Source organism: Octopus bimaculoides, chromosome 5 (assembly GCF_046866305.1).
Source record: "Octopus bimaculoides isolate indiv1 chromosome 5, ASM4686630v1, whole genome shotgun sequence".
Taxonomy (NCBI): domain Eukaryota; kingdom Metazoa; phylum Mollusca; class Cephalopoda; order Octopoda; family Octopodidae; genus Octopus; species Octopus bimaculoides.
This window is the reverse complement of record NC_142932.1, coordinates 21306854-21328732: the sequence shown is the minus strand read 5'-3', so window position 1 is coordinate 21328732 and position 21879 is coordinate 21306854. Positions and strand designations below refer to the sequence as shown.

Sequence of the window (21879 nt, the reverse complement as noted above, 5' to 3'; positions counted from 1 at the left end):
CCATTTGAATAAATGAGAAAAAAGAAAGCTAATGTCATTTGGATCAATTAATAAAAGGTATCTTGGGTTGTGAACATATTTGGGTCATGACAGCAATAATTGATTCTCACAACTGTTAAGGCAGAATTTTGATAACATGCAATTGATTTTGCAAAGAATATGCATGTGTGTGTATGTGTGCATGTGTGTCTATACATGAGAGAATGTGTTTAAAAGTTTAGTTACCTATATGTAACAGACTTTAAACACTTTTTTTTAATGCTTTTTAATATAAAATTTATGTGAGTGAGCGCATGCGTGAGTGAGTGTATATGTGTGTGTGTGTGTGTGAGGAAGTGAGGGGTGTTGTAGAGTTAAGTTTAAGACTGAAGAAAAAGGGAGTAGCAGTACCTTTTGCAACAGAAGCCCCCATCGTGATCGTTAGCCTTGGCCTAGAATGGTGTGGCGTGCAGTGCAGAAGTAATGGCTATGGTAGCTTCCAATGATACGAAACAAAAGCAAATGCCACCGATAGTAACTGCTACCAACTGTGGCACAGTAGCAATGATGGCAGGTGGTAGAAGACTCTAGCAGCCACCCTGGATTTATAGACAGGTGACTATTTCATTTGTAGAGGGTGGATAGAAAGGGTGAAGGTGGTGAATGAAGTTTGTCTTGAGAGAGAGGAGGAAGAAAAGTAAAGAAAGTTTAGTGTAATCGTAAAGGTAACTAGATAGCAGAACAACAATGGAAGGGGTGTGATGAGGTTTTGTTACTGGAGTTGTTTGTGGCATGTGTGAGGTTTCTTTCTTTTGTTTTTTGTGTTCATTGCTGATTACAAATATAGAATTGCAGTGGCAACCTAACCCACCAATCCACCCAACAACCGCTCAATAACAGCAGCAGGGATATAGGAAACAGAAGTTATTCTTCATCATTGTCATCTTTCTGAATAAAACAACACATTTATCTGAAGAAGATATTTTTATAGCTAGAAACTAAGTGAATACTTTCAGTATCAGTTTCAACTTTGCTCTACTGTTGTAGAGGTGCTGGAATGAACCAGCTATATCCTGTCAAAATTGCTGTTATTCAGCACTTGTTGTGGTAGATGCTGCTGCTATTAACATCACCACTTAGCTGTATTGAAGTAGTTAACTAAAGTATGTGTGTATAGCTGTTGCTGTTTAGTTGCTGGTCGGCCTTGAATGAACAAAAAACACATTTGAAAGCATCCCATCATTTCTCCATATGGTTTTCCTTTTTCAAGAAAATCTGGCTTGTGATCTGAGGGAGATTTGGCTGCTATTTCAAGGAGGTGGAAGACCAGTATAGCTGCCAAATGTGAGCATTTACGAAGGATAAAGGTGAGTAGTAATAAGTATCATATAAAACATCTTTATGAATGATAACTTGAAGTTAGTATTATTATATCGGAATACTGTTGTGATTAAGTATTTTGGTGTTGTTTGAGACTTATTAAAAAGATTAGCAGCAGTGAAAATCCTTGTAGAAAACCCAACTTTGATACAGGAGCTTGCTGATTTTTTGTCATTATGCCTCTGTTACTTTTCTAATGTAGTCCCATTGTATATAGTGTAGAAGGAACCCCGCTACTTTTTTTTCTGTGTGGTAGACACTGCCTAGTTTGATATCAACCTGCTCCTTCAGTGCCTTTAGCAGAGTTCATTCGATGGTAAGCATTCAGTTCAGGCCTTTGGCAGAGGGTTGATGTGACTTTTCAATGCACTGCCATTCTCTACTCTTTCCTGAAATGTGAAAACCCTCTCCAATACCCATGGACTTGAAGCCAATCTAAATCTCGCTCATCACCTTCTACATGAAGAAGACCACACATGCTATTCTTCAAGACCACTCATGCTATTCCTCTCAAGACACACATATCTCAACCTCTGGCTTGAATCCGTCTCAGCCGCCCAGGCTACATTCTTTACTCTAACTTCCTCACAGAAGATGGTGTCTACACTTAACTATTCTCTACTCTCCCTGTTAGTCATCTCTCTCACCTGAATATTGGTTTCAAATTTTGGCACAAGGCCAACAATTTCGAGGGAGGCTAAGTTGATTACATTAACCCAGGTGTTCGACTGGTACTTATTTTATTGACCCTAACAGGATTAAAGGCAAAGTTGACCTCTGCAGAATTTGAACTCAGAACATAAAGAAGGGTGAAATGCTTCTAACCATTTTGTCTGACATGCTAACAATTCTATAATCTCACCACCTTATCTCACCTGAATATTAGCAATAACTTCCAGTTACTCCAACCGTTTTCTCACTCTCCTAAATATCAGGTCATTAAGAATGAAATGTCCGATTTTCTTATACACCAAGTTTGACAGTCGTTAACTCCAAAGTTTTATCCTGACAGTTCTTTGTTTTACAACACTGAAAAGTTACATCATTTTTCCGAAATGCAATTTACGGTGTCTGATTATATGGGGAGTTTTCTCTTGTAAATCAATTTTTGTGAATCCATGGATAGATCAAAAATTTGTGTTGTTTATGAATATGAGTTCCATTGTGGAAGCAATGCATTCTGGACAGCTCAAAACATCAATGACGTGTTTGGTGAAGATGTGGCCAATGAGTGCACTGTACGTTGATGGTTTGAGAAGTTCCAGTCTGGTGACTTTACTCTTGAAAATGAGACTCTGGTAGACCTGAGACCAAGGTGGATAATGATGAGCTGGAAACTGTAGTAGAAGTGGATACATCTCAAACTAGGTGTGAGTTAGCAGCAAGGTTTGCTGTTTTGATTCCAATTGTATTGGATCATCTGAAACAAATCGGCAAGGTAAAGAAGCTGGACAAGTGGGTACTACACCAACTGAATGAGCATTAAATGACATGTCATCTTGAAACTTGCTGTTCTTTGCTGTCATGGCATAAAAGCGAACCATTTTTACATGGTATTGTTACGCGTGTTGAAAAATGGATTCTGCATGGTGGTTGGATAGTGACGAAGTGCCAAAACACAATCCAAAAAAGAATATTCACCAAAACAAGCTAATGGTGTTTGTTTGGGAGTCCAGCACTGGTGTCATCTCACAACATAACACAACACTAGCTGTAGAAACTTTTTAGTCACTGAACTTGACTTATATTTCTGTTGAGACATGATTTAACACTTCAATGTCCATTAACTATTTCTGCAACATATTTCTATCAACAACTATTAGTATACGAATTTTATCTAATTTTGAAAATAATAAAATAAGTTGGATAGCGTTAGTTAAGTATAAAATATTTAAAATTTATTTTGTCTTCAACCCCCAGTTAAGCCCTTCTACAATACTTTAACGCCTTGTGACTATGAGTGGTAGGTGAAGCAGTTCGGAACATGAAGAATCTTACTATAAGATAACTGACATTGATACACTACATAAAACAACACTCTTTAGTTATGCTTCAACAAACAACACATTGAAGGCTAAGAACATTTCCTCCACCTCTATGTATTTGAAACTGAGTGATATGAAGAAAACTGTTTCACCTGGACATTAGTAATTACCTGCATGCTCTATCTTTATTAACCAAGGCTAATGATATGGATAGGAGTCAATTAAATACTTATTAAGCAAGAAATCATTGCCATACTTTAGAAGGAAGTAGAAGCCCAAGTTTATAAATGTATAATATAATAGGAATGTGTTAGATGGATAGGAGATAAATATATCCCTGGATTGGATGGCAGTCTAGCACAGGTAGCATACAAATAATTTTGCATTTATGCATAACACACAAACACACATGTGCATATATATATATATATATAGATAGATAGATAGTTTTTTGTTTGTGGTAAATGCTCAGGGGCAATACACAATGAAAATGTGCAGAAAACAGTTTCCGTCACATTCCAGGGGGAGAAACTACAAGTAGTTGATAGCTTCCGTTACCTAGGTGACCAAGTCAGTAGCGGGGTGGATGCTCTGAGAGAGTAGCTGCTAGAATAAGAACAGCCTGGGCAAAGTTCAGAGAGCTCCTACCTCTACTGGTGACAAAGGGCTTCTTGTTCAGAGTAAAAGAGAGACTGTATGATGCATGTGTGCGAACAGCCATGCTACATGGCAGTGAAACATGGGCTGTCACTGCTGAGGACATGTGTAAGCTTGCAAAGAATGAAGCTAGTATGTTCTGATGGACGTGTAATGTCAGTGTGCATATACGACAAAGTGTAAGCGCCTTGAGAGAAAAGTTGAGCATAAGAAGCATCAGATGTGGTGTGCAAGAGAGACGACTGCACTGGTATGGTCATGTGTTGTGTATGGATGAGGACAGTGTGTGAAAAAGTGTCACACCCTAACAGCAGAGGGAACCTGTGGAAGAGGGAGACCCAAGAAGACCTGTGATGAGGTGGTGAAGCACGAACTTCAAACATTGGGCCTCACAGAGGAGATGACAAGTGACTGAGACCTTTACAGATACACTGTGCTTGAGAAGACCCAGCAAGCCAAGTGAGACAGTAACTGTGGCCTATGCCAGTGCAGCATAACCAGCTCATTAAAGAGTACCCTTCAATCATTGGGCAATAAACTGCACTTGCAAAGATCTGCTGAGGCAAGTGAAGTTGTTGTCGTGGCCGATGACAGTACCACCTGATTGGCACCTGTGCCGGTGGCATGTAAAAAGCACAACTTGAGCATTGTCAATGCCAGTGCTGCCTGACTGGTCCTGTGCTGGTGGAACGTAAAAAGCACCATTTGAGTCAATGCCAGTGCTAGCTGACTGATCCCATGCTGGTGGCACATAAAAAGCACCCCCTACACTCTCAGAGTGGTTGGCGTTAGGAAGGGCATCCATCTGTAGAAACTCTGCCAGATTGGATTGGAGCTCGGTGCAGCCTTCTGGTTTGCCAGCCCTCAGTCAAATTGTCCAACCCATGCCAGCATGGAAAGCAGATGTTAAACAATGATGATGATGATATATATATGTATATATATATATATATATATGTATATATATATATATATATAAAATATATAGTTTTGGATTTTGTCCCTAATATTATTATATATATATATATATAATATCATCATCATCATCATCGTCGTCGTTTAACGTCCGCTTTCCATGCTAGCATGTAACCTATATAGTGCATATATATATATATATATATATATATATATATGCACACACACACATAACTATATACATAAAACACCATAAGAGATATTATCTCTGGACAATACTACAATAAATTTGCTTTGTGCAAAGGAATTACATTAGGTATGATGCACAGATGGCTATTTCAATCTGTTGCATATAATGAATTTATGATCAATCAGACTGCTATTGACAAAACTAGTGATTGTTCATTCACTGTTTTTCTATATCGGAGGTAACAGATTTCGTCCTAAGATGTGGTTGGCTAAGAGTACATACTACTGACAATACCCAGTGGGGCAGAAATGAACAACTAGCATTCTCACCAGCCACTGCTACAATGATTTTCACCTACCTCTAATACATATTGTGCTTTTAAAAGAATACCACAGAAAAATTGGTTTACATGATGTATTTACATTAGGTATGATACACGGATGGCTATGTATATACATGTAATTACACACATAAACATGTAGAATTAAGAGCTGAGCCTGTATATACAACGAAAATAATCAGTAGTATTGAACTGGAGACCTGTTTATGTATAAGTAGAACTGGGGCCAGTGGTGGCTTCAAATTTTGGCACAAGGCCAGCAGTTTTGGAGAAGTGGGTAAGTCTTTTACATCAACCTCAGTGTTCCACTGATATGTAATTTATAAACCCCAAAAGAAAAGGCAAAGCTGACCCATTTGAATTTACAATGTACAGTTGGAAGAAATGCCACTGAGCATGGAAACAATTCTAGTGGTGGTATGTATTAAAAATTAAAAACAGTTTAGATTTCCTTTTACAAGGTGTATGTATATTTCTAAGTCCCACTTTGATAATAATGTCACAGACTAAAAACATTGAAAGGGAGAGCTGCTCTAAAGTAGAACACCTTTGAAAAGTGAGAACCTGATGGGGAGTCAGTCATAAATGATAAAATACCCAGAAATAGGGGATCTACTCTGATGCAATAAACCGAAATAAATAGATGCTTATTTTCAGTAAATAACAAACCAAAATGTCCTCATTTGTATAATAGCAAACAAAATACATTGAAGCAATAAAATTGTATTCTTTTTTTTTTAAGAGCAATATGTTGGGATAAATTTGCTTGAACAATGCTAAACAACAACAACAATAGTGACAACATGTGTGAATGAAGGAAATTTTGAATGGTTACTACCAGGTAGAAAAATTAGAAAACTTCAAATCAATTAAGTCCCTACTGTCTCCAAAGAGAAAAGACATATTCGATAAAGGTAGTCCTAGATAACTCTCTATATCTGTAATAATGAAAAGGAGAAAAAACAGCTGGGAGGATTGCAACTGGAACACCTTTGCTAATATCTGCTGGATAAGGTTAGTCATCAGAGCACAACAGGTGTAGTGATGAAGTGAAGATGATATCAAACGAAAGACAGCAAATGATTTGTTTCTTTTTTACCTTTCCAAATGAAAGCACAGCGACATTGTTGCAGAATATCTTGGATCTTGTTAGCATTTCTGCAGATGGCGTACATCCATATCTTGCGATGTATTACTTCAGAGGGAAGTACTAAGGCTTCATGTTTATTGTAGGCATTGCCTGGTTTGTCAGCTATTGGTAAAATACTAGAGAAACATCCATGCATGACTAACAGCTCTCACTAACAACTGAATTATGTCAGTTGCTGTCTCAACCAACTAAAACCATTGAATTTTATTGAATTAAGAGATTAGGACACAGGGGAAATACCACTCTTTCAAACTAATTTGCCAACAACTTTTAATCTCAGTAGATATAAATAGCCACAAAATAAATCCATAATGTTTGATAAGACCAGGAAAATCATTAACATTCTAATTTTTGTATTACTATTTTTAAAATTGCCAAATCACATAGACAACACATAGTCAGCTATAACAATGAATACATAACAAATTTCCTAGATCACTGTTAGTATATTATTCTATTTCATTACTTGTTCCACTCAGAAGATAGTGGCTATGTTGAGGCACCATCTTGAAGGGTTAGTTAATAAAACTGACTTCAAAACTTATTCTAAGTTTGGTATCTAATCAAACAATCTCTCTTTGCTGACCAACTATGTTATGGAGGCAAAAACAAACCAAAATTGATTGCCAAGTAGTGAGAGACTAAGATGAACACACATACACACACCACACACATATGAAAAGCTTCTACAAAGCTTCCACCTACCAAATTCATTCACAATACATAGGCTGGCCCTGGGTTATAGTAGAAGACATACCCAAGATGTTGTGCAATATAACTAAACCCAAGACTATGAACTTATGAAGTAATCATCTTAACCACACAATTATGCAATAAGATCCACAGTTGTTGAAGCCTTGGTGAACCTAGACAAAAAGTCTTATGATCAAAATAATTCTAAATGGTTATCTAGTTCAGTAAATCATAACTGACCTCCACTTTTCATTTGTACATTGACCCTGGCTGTGAACAAGGAGGTAGCCAAAGTGTTAAAGTAATTTTGGATTATATCGAAAAGTTTTCAAATGAAACATAAACAGTTGATAAAAGCTTGTAGCTACAATAAAGCCACAAAATCACCTTTTAGTAATATGATTATATACAGTTTCATTAACAGTTCGAGGATTTTATATCATTATCCCTGCAAAAACTGAATCTAGTGTTTGATATTCTGAACACACACACACACACACACCACTGATAGGTCGTTAATTAACTTAGTCAATATTTAAATGAAATCTTACATATAAACCATGTTTGTGTGTATATAAAGAGAAGGGAAATTGTTGTGAATAATGTCTAAAATTCCATAAGAATTTCAAAGAAATCCAATTTTATCATTGCTTTATCACATTTGAGACACATATCACCTCTGAGACACATTTGACAGGCAGAAAACGATCATAATAACATTTAAATACCTATGTTCTAAACAGGATGCACTCCATTTCCACATGCTACTAAACTGGCAAACATACATGTTTTAGTGACAATTATTAAAACAAATATTCTTCTGACTTCCTACATGGGATTCGTGCATGAATGATAAAAGATTGTTTGTAGAGAATACCAAAAAAGCAAAAGAAAAAAAAATCCCTCTGAAGTGTGAAATCTTACAAACGAGGAGTGAGATAAGCAAGATAGTAAGATATGGAAACTATAAATGAAACAAAGTCTTCAAGGGTTTTGGAGATATACTTGTCTACCAAGTAATTTGATCTGAGACCATGTGATGAAACTAAAGCAATTACATCATGGAAGAAACATGTTACATGTTAGTCATAAAAAAAAAAATGTCAAAATTTTTGTTGCAGTGGATACAATGAAAACTTTAACACTAAATATTAAATGTTTTAGTGACATTAACAGTTTTTGTGTGTTTTCAAGTGGCTAATATGTGCCTTCCATGCTGTAATTGTCACCAAGTATTATTGATCAGATACAATTATATACTCAGTGTTGAGTACAGGTCATGAATGTGTATAATGGAATGAATGAAACCTAATATATTTGTGAGTATTTTATTTATTGTGGGTGAGTATATGGCAAAGGTGACTCAGGTGGTATTTGAACTCAGTCCATAAAGGGATGTAACTAAATAATGCTGCAAGAGTGAATCAGAGAATTGGGTTTGGCTAAAACAGTACCTTATGGCTGAAGATTGAAACTGGGATGAAGTGAAGTGATGAGAAACGACAACAATAATGATGATAAAGTAACAGGAACAAAAAAAAGTAGGATAGAATAACTTCAAAATTTAAGAATAAAAATGAAAATAAAAAACAAACTAATATACTATTTTTAAAAATAATTTGAAGAAAATATCAAAGTTGAATGTTGTTACTCACAGAATAATATAAGGTTAAAGTTTTGAAGAATTCAAAGTTATTTAGTAAACAATTAAAACACAAATGAAGACAATAGGAAATTAAACACACAAAAATAAGAAAAATAAGCAATATGTGTGTATGTGTGTGTTTGTGCATGTGTGTATGAGTGAGTGTGTGTGTGTGTGTGTGTGTGTGTGTGTGTGTGTGTGTATATATATATATATATATATATATATATATATATATATATATACACACACACACACACACACACAGAAATGAACACACATTTAAATAAATGAGTGCATATATATATATATATATATATATATATATATATATATATAGATATATATGCATATAAATGTGTGCATACAATATGTATATATGTATGTGTATGCATTATGTTATGTATAAATATGAAGTTTACTCCACAACTACACAGTTTCACAACTTCAGATTCATTCCAACTGTGCAGAACCTTTGGCAAGTGTCAAACCAACCAAAGTTCTGTAATTGCATTTAACAGATGGAAACTGAAAGAAGTCCACCTTGTGCATGAATACGCATTTGTGTACCTTTGTCTTATATAAACACACACACAATATATATATATACATATATACATACACACACATACACATATGTATAATGTTTGTTGTTTTTGAAGGTTATAATTTATTTACTGTGTATTGATAATATATGTATTTGTATAGAAAATTCTGAAGACTAAAATTTAAAACTAAAGTACCAATTTCCATAACTGAACCACAGAAAATAGAATGGAAAAAAGTTTAACGTAAAAAATAGAAATATTTATAAATATAGAAGCATAATTGCATCAAAGCAGAAAAAAAATCAAATACCAAAAGCTATGGACTGGCTCCATAGGTAAGGAAACAGAAGCTAAAGCAGAAAAAAGCAAATAGATAGATGAGAAATATTGGGGATGGAAAACAAAAGGAGAACTATATATATTCTTCACTGAGTAAAGAAGAAAAAGGGAAAAAAATCTTCAGTGAAAGTTAAAAATTAGGAGGGAGCAGCACCTACCTGGACACCATCTGGAGAGGAAAAGAATAGAGGAAGGGATGGGTGGAAGGTCAGCTCTAAAGTGGTACTACTATTGCAGTGGTTTTGGTAAGATAGATTGTTTAAAAAATACCAAAGTGTATCTGATAAGATTGAAATAACCAGATAAATAAATAGATAAATAAAAAAGATCTAAGAGGAGCAAATACTAAGAAATGTGAAGGTAGGTATTTTACCAACCAAGAGGAAGAGAAGGTTTAGAAAATGGAAAAACGTCTGGATAAAAAAAAAAAATAGAAAGAGAGAGAGAGAGGAGAATAGAAAAAATATATAAAGTGTAAGAGAAAAATGTCCAGGGATTTTGCAGTCAGCAAATATTACGGAATTTGTTTTGAAGAGGAAGGGAAGAATAGGCCAAAGGTGTCTCTCCACATACCTGGCTCTAAGACCCCTGGTTGAGAAGATTGTTTTTCAGCAGATAATATAGTTTGAGAAGAGCCACCCACTGAACTGTTACCTGAACTTCCACTGGAGGCAGCTACACAGTAATGACAATAAAATGGTGAAACACTCACATGGAATATGTACAAAAGTATACAGTTTAGTAAAACATAAGCTAGAATTCAAATTTATGCTTTGTGATTTTTGACTCCATGTCTATCTGAAGACAAACACCTCATCACAATACAACAAAATAACCTGTAAAGTATGATCCAATTATTTACTCTCCTTGTAATATACTTTTATTATATTATACTAACAATGGCAATAGAAGTTTTAGTAGTGATAATAATAATTTCTAACATATGCACAAGGCTTTAAATTTTATGTGGGCCACAGATTAGTCAATTAAATCAACTCCAGTACTTGATTGGTATTTTATTTTATTGGGCCCAGAAAGATAAAAGGCAGAGCAGAGCTCAGTGGGATTTAATAATTTTTAACTTTGGCACAAAACCTCACATTCATAAGGTAAAAGTATAATTAGATATCAGCACATAACTGCTACTATTATTATTTTTACTATTATATAAGGCAGTGAGCTGGCAGAATGGTTAGCATACTGGACGAAATACTTAGTGGCATTTCACCTGTCGCTGCATTCTGAGTTCAAATTCTGCTGAGGTCGACTTTGCCTTTCATCCTTTCTGGGTTGATAAATTAAGTACCAGTTGAATATTGGGAGACGATGTAATCGACACATCCCTTCTCCCAAAATGGCTGCCCTTGTGGCAAAATTTAAAACCATTATTATTACTATTATAATAATTACTATTATAATTATTACTATTATCATTATTATTATTATTATTATTATTATTATTATTATCACTATCATTATTATTATTATTATTATAATTATCACTATCATTATTATTATTATTATTATAATTATCACTATCATTATTATTATTATTATTATTATTATTATTATTATTATTTGAACTGAGTGCATAAAGACACATAACTAAATCTTTTGTCAAAGTTAGTCTGTCCGGCATTATGATTTCTATTGCTACACTGCACTAACAATAACAACAATGATAATAGTATTTTTTAAATTATTAAGTGAATAAAAAGCATTCTATTAAAAATCGTATTATTACAAAAATGAGAAAACAAAATTAAAAACGCAATTTTCACATAAACAAAATAACGAAATTCCATTTAAATTTCCAAACAATACAGTCTTACAAAATGAATCTCAAACGTTTAAAGCGAAAGAAGCTGCAATGTTTTTTGTATTATGAGTCTGCCAAGAGCACTAGCAACACTGTAAGTAAGGTTAGTGTTGATACATTATGAGTAATTAAAATAAGAAAAAAAATTATTGAATTAAAATACTTAAAAAAGATTTTTAAAAATGAGGAAATGTATCTTAGAGCTTTTTAGAGAAGTTTAGTAAAATATAAAGTTAAGTGAGGGTGTACATTTAGTTTATTTGAAATAATCAACATTTCTTATGCTTAATGATTGTTGGGACAAAAATCTGCGTCTCTCCTTCAAAGTCAAAACTGAATTTAAGATTGCGCTGAACCTGCAGGCCTGTAATCAAAGATGCTCCAGTTATGACCATCTTGTCTTTTATCAGACATATTGTATCTAAGAGTATATCATATAACACATCCTTCACTTTTTAAGATGAAAAGGTGGGATTTGAAGGATATTTGACATGGTTTTAGTTGGTTGAATGACCACTCATTATAGCTTCTGCTGCAAGCGTGCTAATTTTAATTGTGACTTAAAATTATTTCAGAAAATTCAAGTTGCTGTGACCATATTATTGTAGTATGGACAACCCATCACACCATTTTGATAAACTAATAGCCATGTGGCATTGACATTTCAGAAATTACAGAAAAGTGGGCGGTGGCATATAAACAGTGTTGATACATTATGAGTAATTAAAATAAGAAAAAAAATTATTGAATTAAAATACTTAAAAAAGATTTTTAAAAATGAGGAAATGTATCTTAGAGCTTTTTAGAGAAGTTTAGTAAAATATAAAGTTAAGTGAGGGTGTACATTTAGTTTATTTGAAATAATCAACATTTCTTATGCTTAATGATTGTTGGGACAAAAATCTGCGTCTCTCCTTCAAAGTCAAAACTGAATTTAAGAACCAGATACATTCAACAGATATTATGAGGAATATAGCACGAGCAAATTCAAAGGCAGAGTCTTCAGCATTATAACAAGGCTAAAACAATGGTTTCAAATTTTGGCATGAGGACAGCAATTTTTAGTGGGAGGTGTTAGTAGATTACTTTGACTCCTGTGTTCAACTAATACTTATTTAATGGACCATTAAAAATATGAAAGGAAATGCTGCTTAGAATTTTATCTGATGCACTAACAATTTTGCCAGTGATGATTTCTTACATAGACCCATGGTTACAAATTTGTGGAAGGGAGAATATAACCAAATAAATTAGCTTCACTCCAAGACTCATACTTGGGTTTGCAAGACATTCAGTTGGACATTATCATTTTCCTTTTTGCAATAATGGTAATTTCTTGACTAAAAATTTGGGGAAGTTTATAGTTAATCATATTGATCCAAGTACTTGACTGGTAACTATTTTATCAACCTTAGAAAGATGAAGGGCAAAGTCAACAATTTTTGCAGTCCTTATTTTAGAGCTAAGTAGGTTGTTGAGAGAAGTATATAGCTGTTACATGAACAGTTATGCAGAGATTCCTTATTAGTTATGTGATATAAGTAAAGATATCACCCAAAGATAGCAAGTCTATTGAGACATGAGAAAAAAAAAGCATTAAGATTATTAGATTATATAGATGCAAGCATAAAAGATTTTGATGGAACTCTTTGATATAATGTTGACAAAAATTGGTTGTTTTTATATAAGCTTTTTTTCCATGGTAGCATGGATTAGATGAATACATATTGCTAAAGCATTGTTTTACAGTTGGATAATTTTTCAGCAGCTAACTCTTACCTGTTTTTTTTTTTTATTCTGTACATTTTCAAAAGCACAAAGCACAGAGAAATGACAACAGAAAACACAACAGTAGCTCATGTAATTTCAGAATGTTATCTTTCTTACAGACACACTCACAAATATGCAGCCCAAACAAAATTTTACATAGATGGCAAGGGGTCCTTGAGATGCTACACTGTTTCATCTCATTATCAAAGCTAGTTAGAGAAGCAATACTGAGATGTTGAATTTCATGTAATAAATTAGTAACTGTAACCTTAATTGTCAAACTGTCAGTGTTGTCAGTCTTCTGATAGTTGGTAAGACTAAAATTTGGTCGTTTAAGGTAGCCACAGTAATAAAGTCATGGTAACAGAGGTAACAGAGTTACCAAACCAAATGGTGAGGTGTCAAAAGACAAAGTTTGCCAACTCAAGTTTCAACAAGACTGGTTTTATAGAGATTTGTAAGAGAAATATCTGAAGATGAGTGTGTGTTAGAGGTAGATCAGGTAATTTACAAAAAAAAAAAAAAAAAAAAAAGAAGTTATGGTTAATAATGAAATAAACAGTAAATGTATTGTGGATAAGAAAGAAAGAATGGAGACAAAGGCATCCACCTCTATCCCAGAAAGTAACAGAGAGATGGAAAATGAGAATAAAAGGAGAATATGAACATGTTAAGGAAAAATAATTTCACAAATGTCTTAAAACTGCCATAACTTGAAACTGAACTCTTATAATTCATCTTGAACTCCAGTGAATGTATGAGAATGTTCTTATCTATAGTCTACTAAACATAACTAACAAACCTGAGATATGTTAATTAAGCTATGTTAATAACATTAATCAATAGTATAAAATAAGACATAGTAATATGATGATGATGTTTAACTGTCATAAACCTTTGCTCCCACAATTAAATACCCATTGGTCATCACCGATAGGTAGGAAGAGTGAAGGACAAGTTTGGACCTCTGATAACAACCAATACTGTGAAAGAGGACTGAATCGAAAAAAAAAAAAAAAAACTTATTTCAGATGGCTGCTTTTCTCAGATTCAAAATCCAATCTTCAGCAGATATACACTGGGTAATAAAACTATCATAAAAAAAATAAACCTACAATGTTGCTGCCATCAGTATCTGAAGAAACTCGTGATGCTATTGATAAAATAATAGTCAATAAAGTCTGTTAATTACAAGTTAATAAAGTTCTAACATTGCAGATAAGGCTTTTTTCTGAAATGTCAAAACTTAACTTTTCTCACAGGAAACACCTTTTATTTTACAAATTTAATACTCTGGTTATATGCTGAGATCCAATTTGTCTTTTCCCTATTGAGACATACCCCACCCCCAATGACTATAATTTGCTGACAATCTAAATATTATAAATATTACAGGTGCATTTCAGCAGAGACAACCAAATTGAAGATCATCTTTCCCAGGAGTGCTGTGCAGCTCAAGTTTTTGTATTATTGACGTATATGATCATTTGTTTGTGCTTCAATATAATCATGCTATTATTCAAAGGATTTATTATTTTATTTCATGTACTATGATACATAATACTATCATATGTTCTCTCTTAATAATTTAGTCAAAGGATGAGTAGATGTAACAATGACTTTGATCTGATTGATGTCTTTGATGTTCCCGTTGAACATCTGTAGATGTCTCTGAAAAATTATTGGCAGGGAACAAATTCTTGAGGACTGAAGCTTTATGATGAATGATTGGGAAGTGTTTAAGGTGGAGTGAGTTTTGGGTGTGAGATATGGATAATGAATGGAGAGAGTGAAGTGCATTTGGTGGGTATGCATGAAGTCCAGAAAAGCAGAGATGGTATGTGAAACAAAGACATAGCATGTCTGAATACCAGAGGCATGGGTAAGTGAATCTTTGCTAATCAGTTGAATGACCTCTTGGATACAGCCTAAGATATTACAATGTGCAAAGGCAGGGCTATCTTATATTGATGAATAGTATTCCAATATAGGTTACACTTGGACTTCACAGAGGGTTAGCAACTTATCAGTGCATAAGCATTTTTGAGTTCTAGAGAAGTCTAGCCTTCGAGGAGCAGTTTTACTTGTTATGTAAGGTCTAGCAATTACAACAAGTTTGAAGGTTTTAATCGTGTGTTGTTTATAACAATATACACTAACTGATACCCTATATAATGAGATGCTCATCATTAGGCTAATATTTCAACATCATGTTGATAACAGATGGCATATCCTCTCTATGCCATCTTAATACAGCAGTATAACTGATTATGTAACATAGCAGAACATGAATATTTTATGCAATTAATTCTTACATAGAATTAAATCAATTCTATATTAATATATAGCTGTCCTTGCTCTGCAGGCCTGGACCTGAAATTCAATTATAAAAGCATTAGTGTAATCCTATTTCACTGTCTGAAAATCTAAAATGCTGTTCTTTCTTTTTTGAAGATGAAGATGTAACTACTACAGAAGCAAACAAAATATAAATATACCTATATTTATGTACATGGTCATAATTTGAACTGAAAGGATTGTGAGAAGAAAAAGAATATTCACACTTGGTTAATGTCCTCCACACTTTCTCATTTTTTATTCTCCCACATTGTCTTTTTCTTTCACTTTCTCCCTGATTCTCTGTGACCCAGCCTTACTCACTCTCTGAAGCAAGAGGAGGGCAAGATAAAGAGAGAAAAGAGTGGGACATATAGCCTCTTTATTAATAATAATGAGAAGGAAAATGTCAAATATGTATGATCAAGCAAAACAGCCAATATAGACACTACTGTCTCTCAGTCTTTATAGGTAATCAAATAATTTATTTAGAAGGAATATCTGTTGATATGTGTTTGTGTGTGTGTGTGTGTGTGTGTGTGTGTGCGCGCGCGCATGTGGGGGCAAATACAATTTGTTGGCCTCACTCACTCTTTTCTCAGGCTTTCTTGGTAAGAGTCCTTTCAAGCCAGAATAATTCGTACATCAGGACTGTGTGCCTTTTGTAGTTTGGTGTTCATTAGGCTATGGGGTGTCTTGTATGCTTAACACAGACTACTCTGCCAACACAAACTTTTCAATTTCTATGTGAGTACTTATTACTTCAGGGATATCAGTGAAAAATTTATCACCAAGAAGTATCTCTTCTCATACATAATCTTGCTGCTTAACCATTCACAATATATCCATCTCTGTATATATAACATTACAGTCGTATGTGTTCAATTTATTTCATTAGAAATATGTTTCTAGCTTGTTGTTTTTAGGTTTTAACCACCTGCTAGAGTGAGTTTTGTCCACTAATTGCTTGGATAATTCCAGATGATAAAATTTTCTAACTAACTGTATTACTATATTGTTTTACTGTATTTGTATTTATTATGCAGAATGCTTCCCAAGGGATTTTAACCTGCCCCAACTATATTGCTGACATTCACAATCAATGTCATGATATTTCCTCTCCCTCTGTGTGTGTGTGTATATATATATATATATATATATATATATATATATATATCAAACCTAGTCTTACCAACTAAATAGAATGTTTATTCTTCAAAGAAGACTGATAAGACCACATCATATCTGTTGCTTTTATCAGTTGGGTTTATAGACTAGATCCACCCCAATCTGTATTATCTCCATAGTCAAAATATTTCAATCAATTGATCATATTGCAGTTGCTGCTTTTGATTGTTTTTAGATTTAAAACACTCCCAGAAGGAGACCATATCAGCTAACAACTTAGATAATCTCAGTTCATTAAAGTATTTCAACTCATATTACATATGCGAGACCCTTTAGTGTTTGTACTCACTAAATAGAATGTTCTCCTTAGGTATTTTCCTCAGCCATATAGGCTTTTATTCTATAACTTGTCTCAATCATTGAACTGTGACCATGCTGGGCACTGCCCTGAGGGGTTTAGTTGATCAAATTGACCCCAAAGTTTTTCTTTTTCAAATTAGGTACTTGTTCTCTTGGCCTCTCCTACCTAACTGCTAAGTTATGGGGATATAAGCAAACATCTGTTGTCAAGTGATAGGGGACCAAATGCAAAGGTGCACACACTGCAGGCTTTCACACAGTTCCTTTCAATCAAATTCAGTCATTGGTTAGTCTGGAGTTATAGTGGAGGGCACTTACGCAAAGCCCAAAACCATGTGGTTGTGAAGCAAACGTGTTTATGCAAACATGCCAATGCGTATATGCATTATAAATATCAATATATATCTGCAGCACTGCAGAAACTGAGTGCTCTCTCCTTGCTGACATTCTATCTGCACCAGCTGGTACAGATCTAAAACAAACATTAACTGTACCAATCTCACAGAAAATGGTTACTGTCTTTTCTAGGACCAAAATATATTTTTTTAAAAACATATGAATGTGCATGTGTGTGTGTGTGTGTGTGTGTGTGTGTGTGTGTGTGTGTGTGTGTGTGTGCAAGCATGTCTACACACACACACACACACACACATAAATGCAAGGTAAAAACATTTTAAATTGAAGCCTATGTGATCTGAAGCATGCATAATTATAATTGAAATAGAGGAGAGATTAATGGAAAAGCTAAACAGCAAGATGTGTCAATATATCAATAGTGGAAGGTATCTTTAACAGCTTAACTCACACAAGATTATAAAACATAAGCTACAAACACAACTTAGAGAGTAATTATAAACATTTTACATCATTCACTACCACCAACAGCACCATCACCATCTAAACAGGTCTTTAACACTGTAATCTGTTCTCTTATGTATGATTATGATATTTGCCAAACCAGTGGCCAACAGAGTAAGCTTTAATTAACATGAGTTGGCAAACTGTCTGAAATCATTTACCCCATAGGGTTTATCATAAAGAATATTATTATCATTGAACTTGTGGGAGTTTGGCAGAATTAGTAGTGCAGCAAATTAAATGTCATGTAATATTTACTCATTTCCATGTATGTTCAAATCTCACTGAGGTTGATCTTGGCTTTTAACCATTGAAAAAAAAAAACGAAGTACTCATCAAGTACTGGAACTGGTAAATGAACTTTTAAAAACAACGTATAACATTGTGTCTATTGTAGAAATGATTAAAATAATTATTGGTATGAGAGTAGTTGATGGGACAAAATGCCTTGCAATATTTAGTTATGGTCATTTACATCCTGAATTCAAACTCAGTAAAAGTTAATTTTGCATTTCCATACCCTATATTAAATAAAGTGTCAGTCAAGTGCTGGAGTTGATTAACTTAAATGTACTTCTCTCCAAAATTGTGTCTTGTAACTATGTGACAAAATTGGTAGAGCATCAGAACAAATACCTTGCAGGGTTTATGTTTTGAGTTATAACCATACAAAAGATAAGATATTTACCAGTGAAATGCTGATATTAAAACAACCACACTTCCATAAATTTGTGGCTTTTATCACCAAAGTCAGACATCATCCTCATTATAATAAAGTCCATTAGAAGAAACACAATAGATATTTTATGTATTTCATTTTAATAAATGGTTTAACACATCACCCAAAATTTGTTAAAGTTAGAAATCTTCGTCCTCATAATTTATTATTGATAAAAAAGGCAAGCTAGTAGAATCATTAGCATACAAGGAAAAGTGCTTAGCAACAGTTTTTCCAGCTCTTTATGTTCTGAATTCAAATCTTACTGAAATTATTATTATTAAGGTGGTGAGCTGGCAGATTTGTTAGTTCGCCAGGCGAAATGCTTAGCAGTATTTCGTCCGACTTCACGTTCTGAGTTCAAATTCCACCAAGGTTGACTTTCTGGGTCTATAAATTAAGTATCAGTGAAAGACTGGGGTCGATGTAATCGACTTGTCTCCTCCTCCAAAATTTCAGGCCTTTTGCTTATAGCAGAAAGGATCATTATTATTATTATTATTATTATTAAGGCAGTGAGCTGGCAGAATTGTTAGCGCACTGGCCGAAATGCTTAGTGGAATTTTGCCTGTCACTACGTTCTGAGTTCAAATTCTGCCAAGGTTGACTTTGCCTTTCATCCTTTTGGGGTCAATTAAATAAGTACCAGTTACGCACAGGGGTTGATGTAATCGACTTAATCTCTTCCTCAAAATTTGAGGCCTTGTGCTTCCAGTAGAAAGGATTATTATTATTATTATTACTGATACTATCAAACTGGATGGTGAATTAGCAGAAATGGTAGAGATTCAGACTAAATACATCAACTTAATGCATTTCTTCCAATTCTGAGTTCATATACTACTAAGGTTGCTAGAAGGATAAAAGGCTAAGTACCAGGAATATACTGCAGTTATTCAAATTACTGTATCCCTTCTTAGCAAAAATTGGTCTTGAATCTGATTTACCAGTCTCATAATTTTAACATTATTATTGAATTAGTGATTTAGTAGAAAGGTTATGGAGTACTGGACAAAATATTTTATGGAATTTCAAAGCTTTTTGTTTACAAATCCCTAAGTTGATTTTGTTTTCCATTCTTCTAGTACTGACCAAATAATACCAGTCCGGTATTCAATCAACTATACTCTTATACTTCAAATGAGTGGTGTTATCCTAACGGGGAAAAATAATCATCACGATTATTACATAATCTGATTTCCATTCTTCCTCAATGACTCTATAAGAAATCAGTATTATATTGCATAGCTCATGCCTTTTTCAATGATATTAGTGATGCAAAAATCCATATATCATAACTGGATTGTAGACATAATTAACAGAGAATATATCTTTGATAATCTATGGTACTCACCAAAAGTCAAAGTAATATTGCTTAATCTCGGGTAGACACAAAGGCTATGGTTTAAAGGAAATATAATGGATATATGGATGTGAGCAAGGTTGGATGTCTTAACAGTCTCAGCTTACCATGAAAATTACCGCTTCTTTATTGTTACCTAATTAGACAAATTAATTAAATGAATAGATAAATAAAATGATTTGGTGCTCTGCTAATCAGAAGACACTACAGATAGTCAGAACATTCTTGTATACTGTTTTTAACAAGAGTGAGATCTTGGTTCTATAGATGGTTGACCAGCTGGCCTTCTGTTTTCACAATGGCTGCTTAAAAGTATGGTTACTGTTGGTGGAGCCTGAACGTTGACAGAAAGATTTTAATCTGACCTAGTGATATTGAGAAATTTTCTAGTCAAGCGTTTCTCTATCAAACAAGGATTAACTGAAATTTTATTCAAAATTACAACTATAACCAAATGAAATTTAACAGATTAGTGTCAATTACATTCCTAATAACCTTTATGCATTGCATAAAGCAACAATCACTGAAGAGAATGGGAGAACATTTTACTGAATATGCTTTGGAAACAAGAAGTCAGAAATGAAATGACTTTTCAAAGATAAGACAACAGAGATTTTAATTTTGTTTAATCACTGTATATGAATTATTACCCCCACTGGAACTCTTATTTAATGGCAACTAATCTAAACATTGTCAAAGACATATTTGATTACTTTGATATCATCATAAATCAATTAATCTTTCTTTTCTCATTCTACTTTTTTTTTCTCTAAGCAGTTATGACAGTGAAAATCGATGAGGTCATTTTCTCCAAACAGGAACAGAAAATTTTCATGTTCATATTTGAATCTTTTGCATTTCTGTAGTTTTATTTGCTTTTATTCATTCCCTCACTTGATGCGCATATACCAACAAGGCAGACAACACTAAAAATCTGAAGTGACACATAACTTTATCGATGTATCTGATGAGACCCAAACTGCAAAATCCATGTTTTCCTCTACCAAATCCACTCACAAGGCTTTGGTCGGCTTTGGTCGGCTTGAGAAAACATTTGCCCAAGATGCCACGCAGTGGGACTGAACCCGGAACCATGTGGTTGGTAAGCAAGCTACTTACCACACAGTCACTCCTGCACCTATATATATATATATATATATATATATATAAAGGAATACAAAAAATGGGACAAGTACGCAAAACATCCAGACAGCTAGATGATACAAAAAGGGATCATTGAATTCTGGGGGTCACTGAATTCTGATATATTGCTTCTTTCAGCTATCTTGTGTTGGCTATTAATGTTTAATGCAGAAGACCTGAGTGTTTTTTTTATTCATTAGCAAAGGGAAGGAGAATTCTGAGAACCTGTATAGGAGTGTTATAAATTAGGTGACTCTATAGTTAGCCACTTATCACAGGCTAACATCAATAAAGTAAATGTTGGATTGGAAAACATGCTGGTGGTTGCAGAGAAAACTACAATTAAGAGAGAGTTAGAGAGGCATGTGGGTCTGTGAACAGAAAAATTAGGCAACGCATTTAATCTGTATGGTGGAGTAAGATACGGTGAAGTCAAGACAAGACAGACAGCTGTACCATGTTTGTTATAATGGGGCAGTAAAAAGTCAAGAAGTTTAGAACAAACTATGTTGTAAAATTTGCAAGGGAGACAGAAAAAAAAAAAAAGGTACATTTCAATGGT

At 33.9% G+C, this 21879-nt stretch overlaps 1 protein-coding gene and 1 long non-coding RNA gene across 30 annotated transcripts in view; one reads left to right on the top strand and one right to left on the bottom strand.

Annotated features, from left to right (window-relative positions):
- LOC106874089 (calcium/calmodulin-dependent protein kinase type II delta chain) overlaps positions 1-21879 on the bottom strand; it is a 349479-nt gene that overhangs the window by 62478 nt on the left and 265122 nt on the right. For 6 of the 29 annotated variants that reach the window (XM_089352073.1, XM_052967901.2, XM_052967911.2 and 3 more), the window contains one exon: positions 10395-10496. The exons of the other annotated variants lie outside the window; for them this stretch is intronic. In XM_089352073.1, the coding sequence (XP_089208199.1) occupies positions 10395-10496 (102 nt within the window). The remainder of the gene's footprint in view (positions 1-10394; positions 10497-21879) is intronic. 29 annotated transcript variants of the gene reach the window in all.
- On the top strand, positions 1257-14928 carry LOC128247825 (uncharacterized). The gene is made up of 2 exons (XR_008264146.2): positions 1257-1346; positions 14806-14928. It is a non-coding gene; the product is annotated as an uncharacterized LOC128247825 (long non-coding RNA).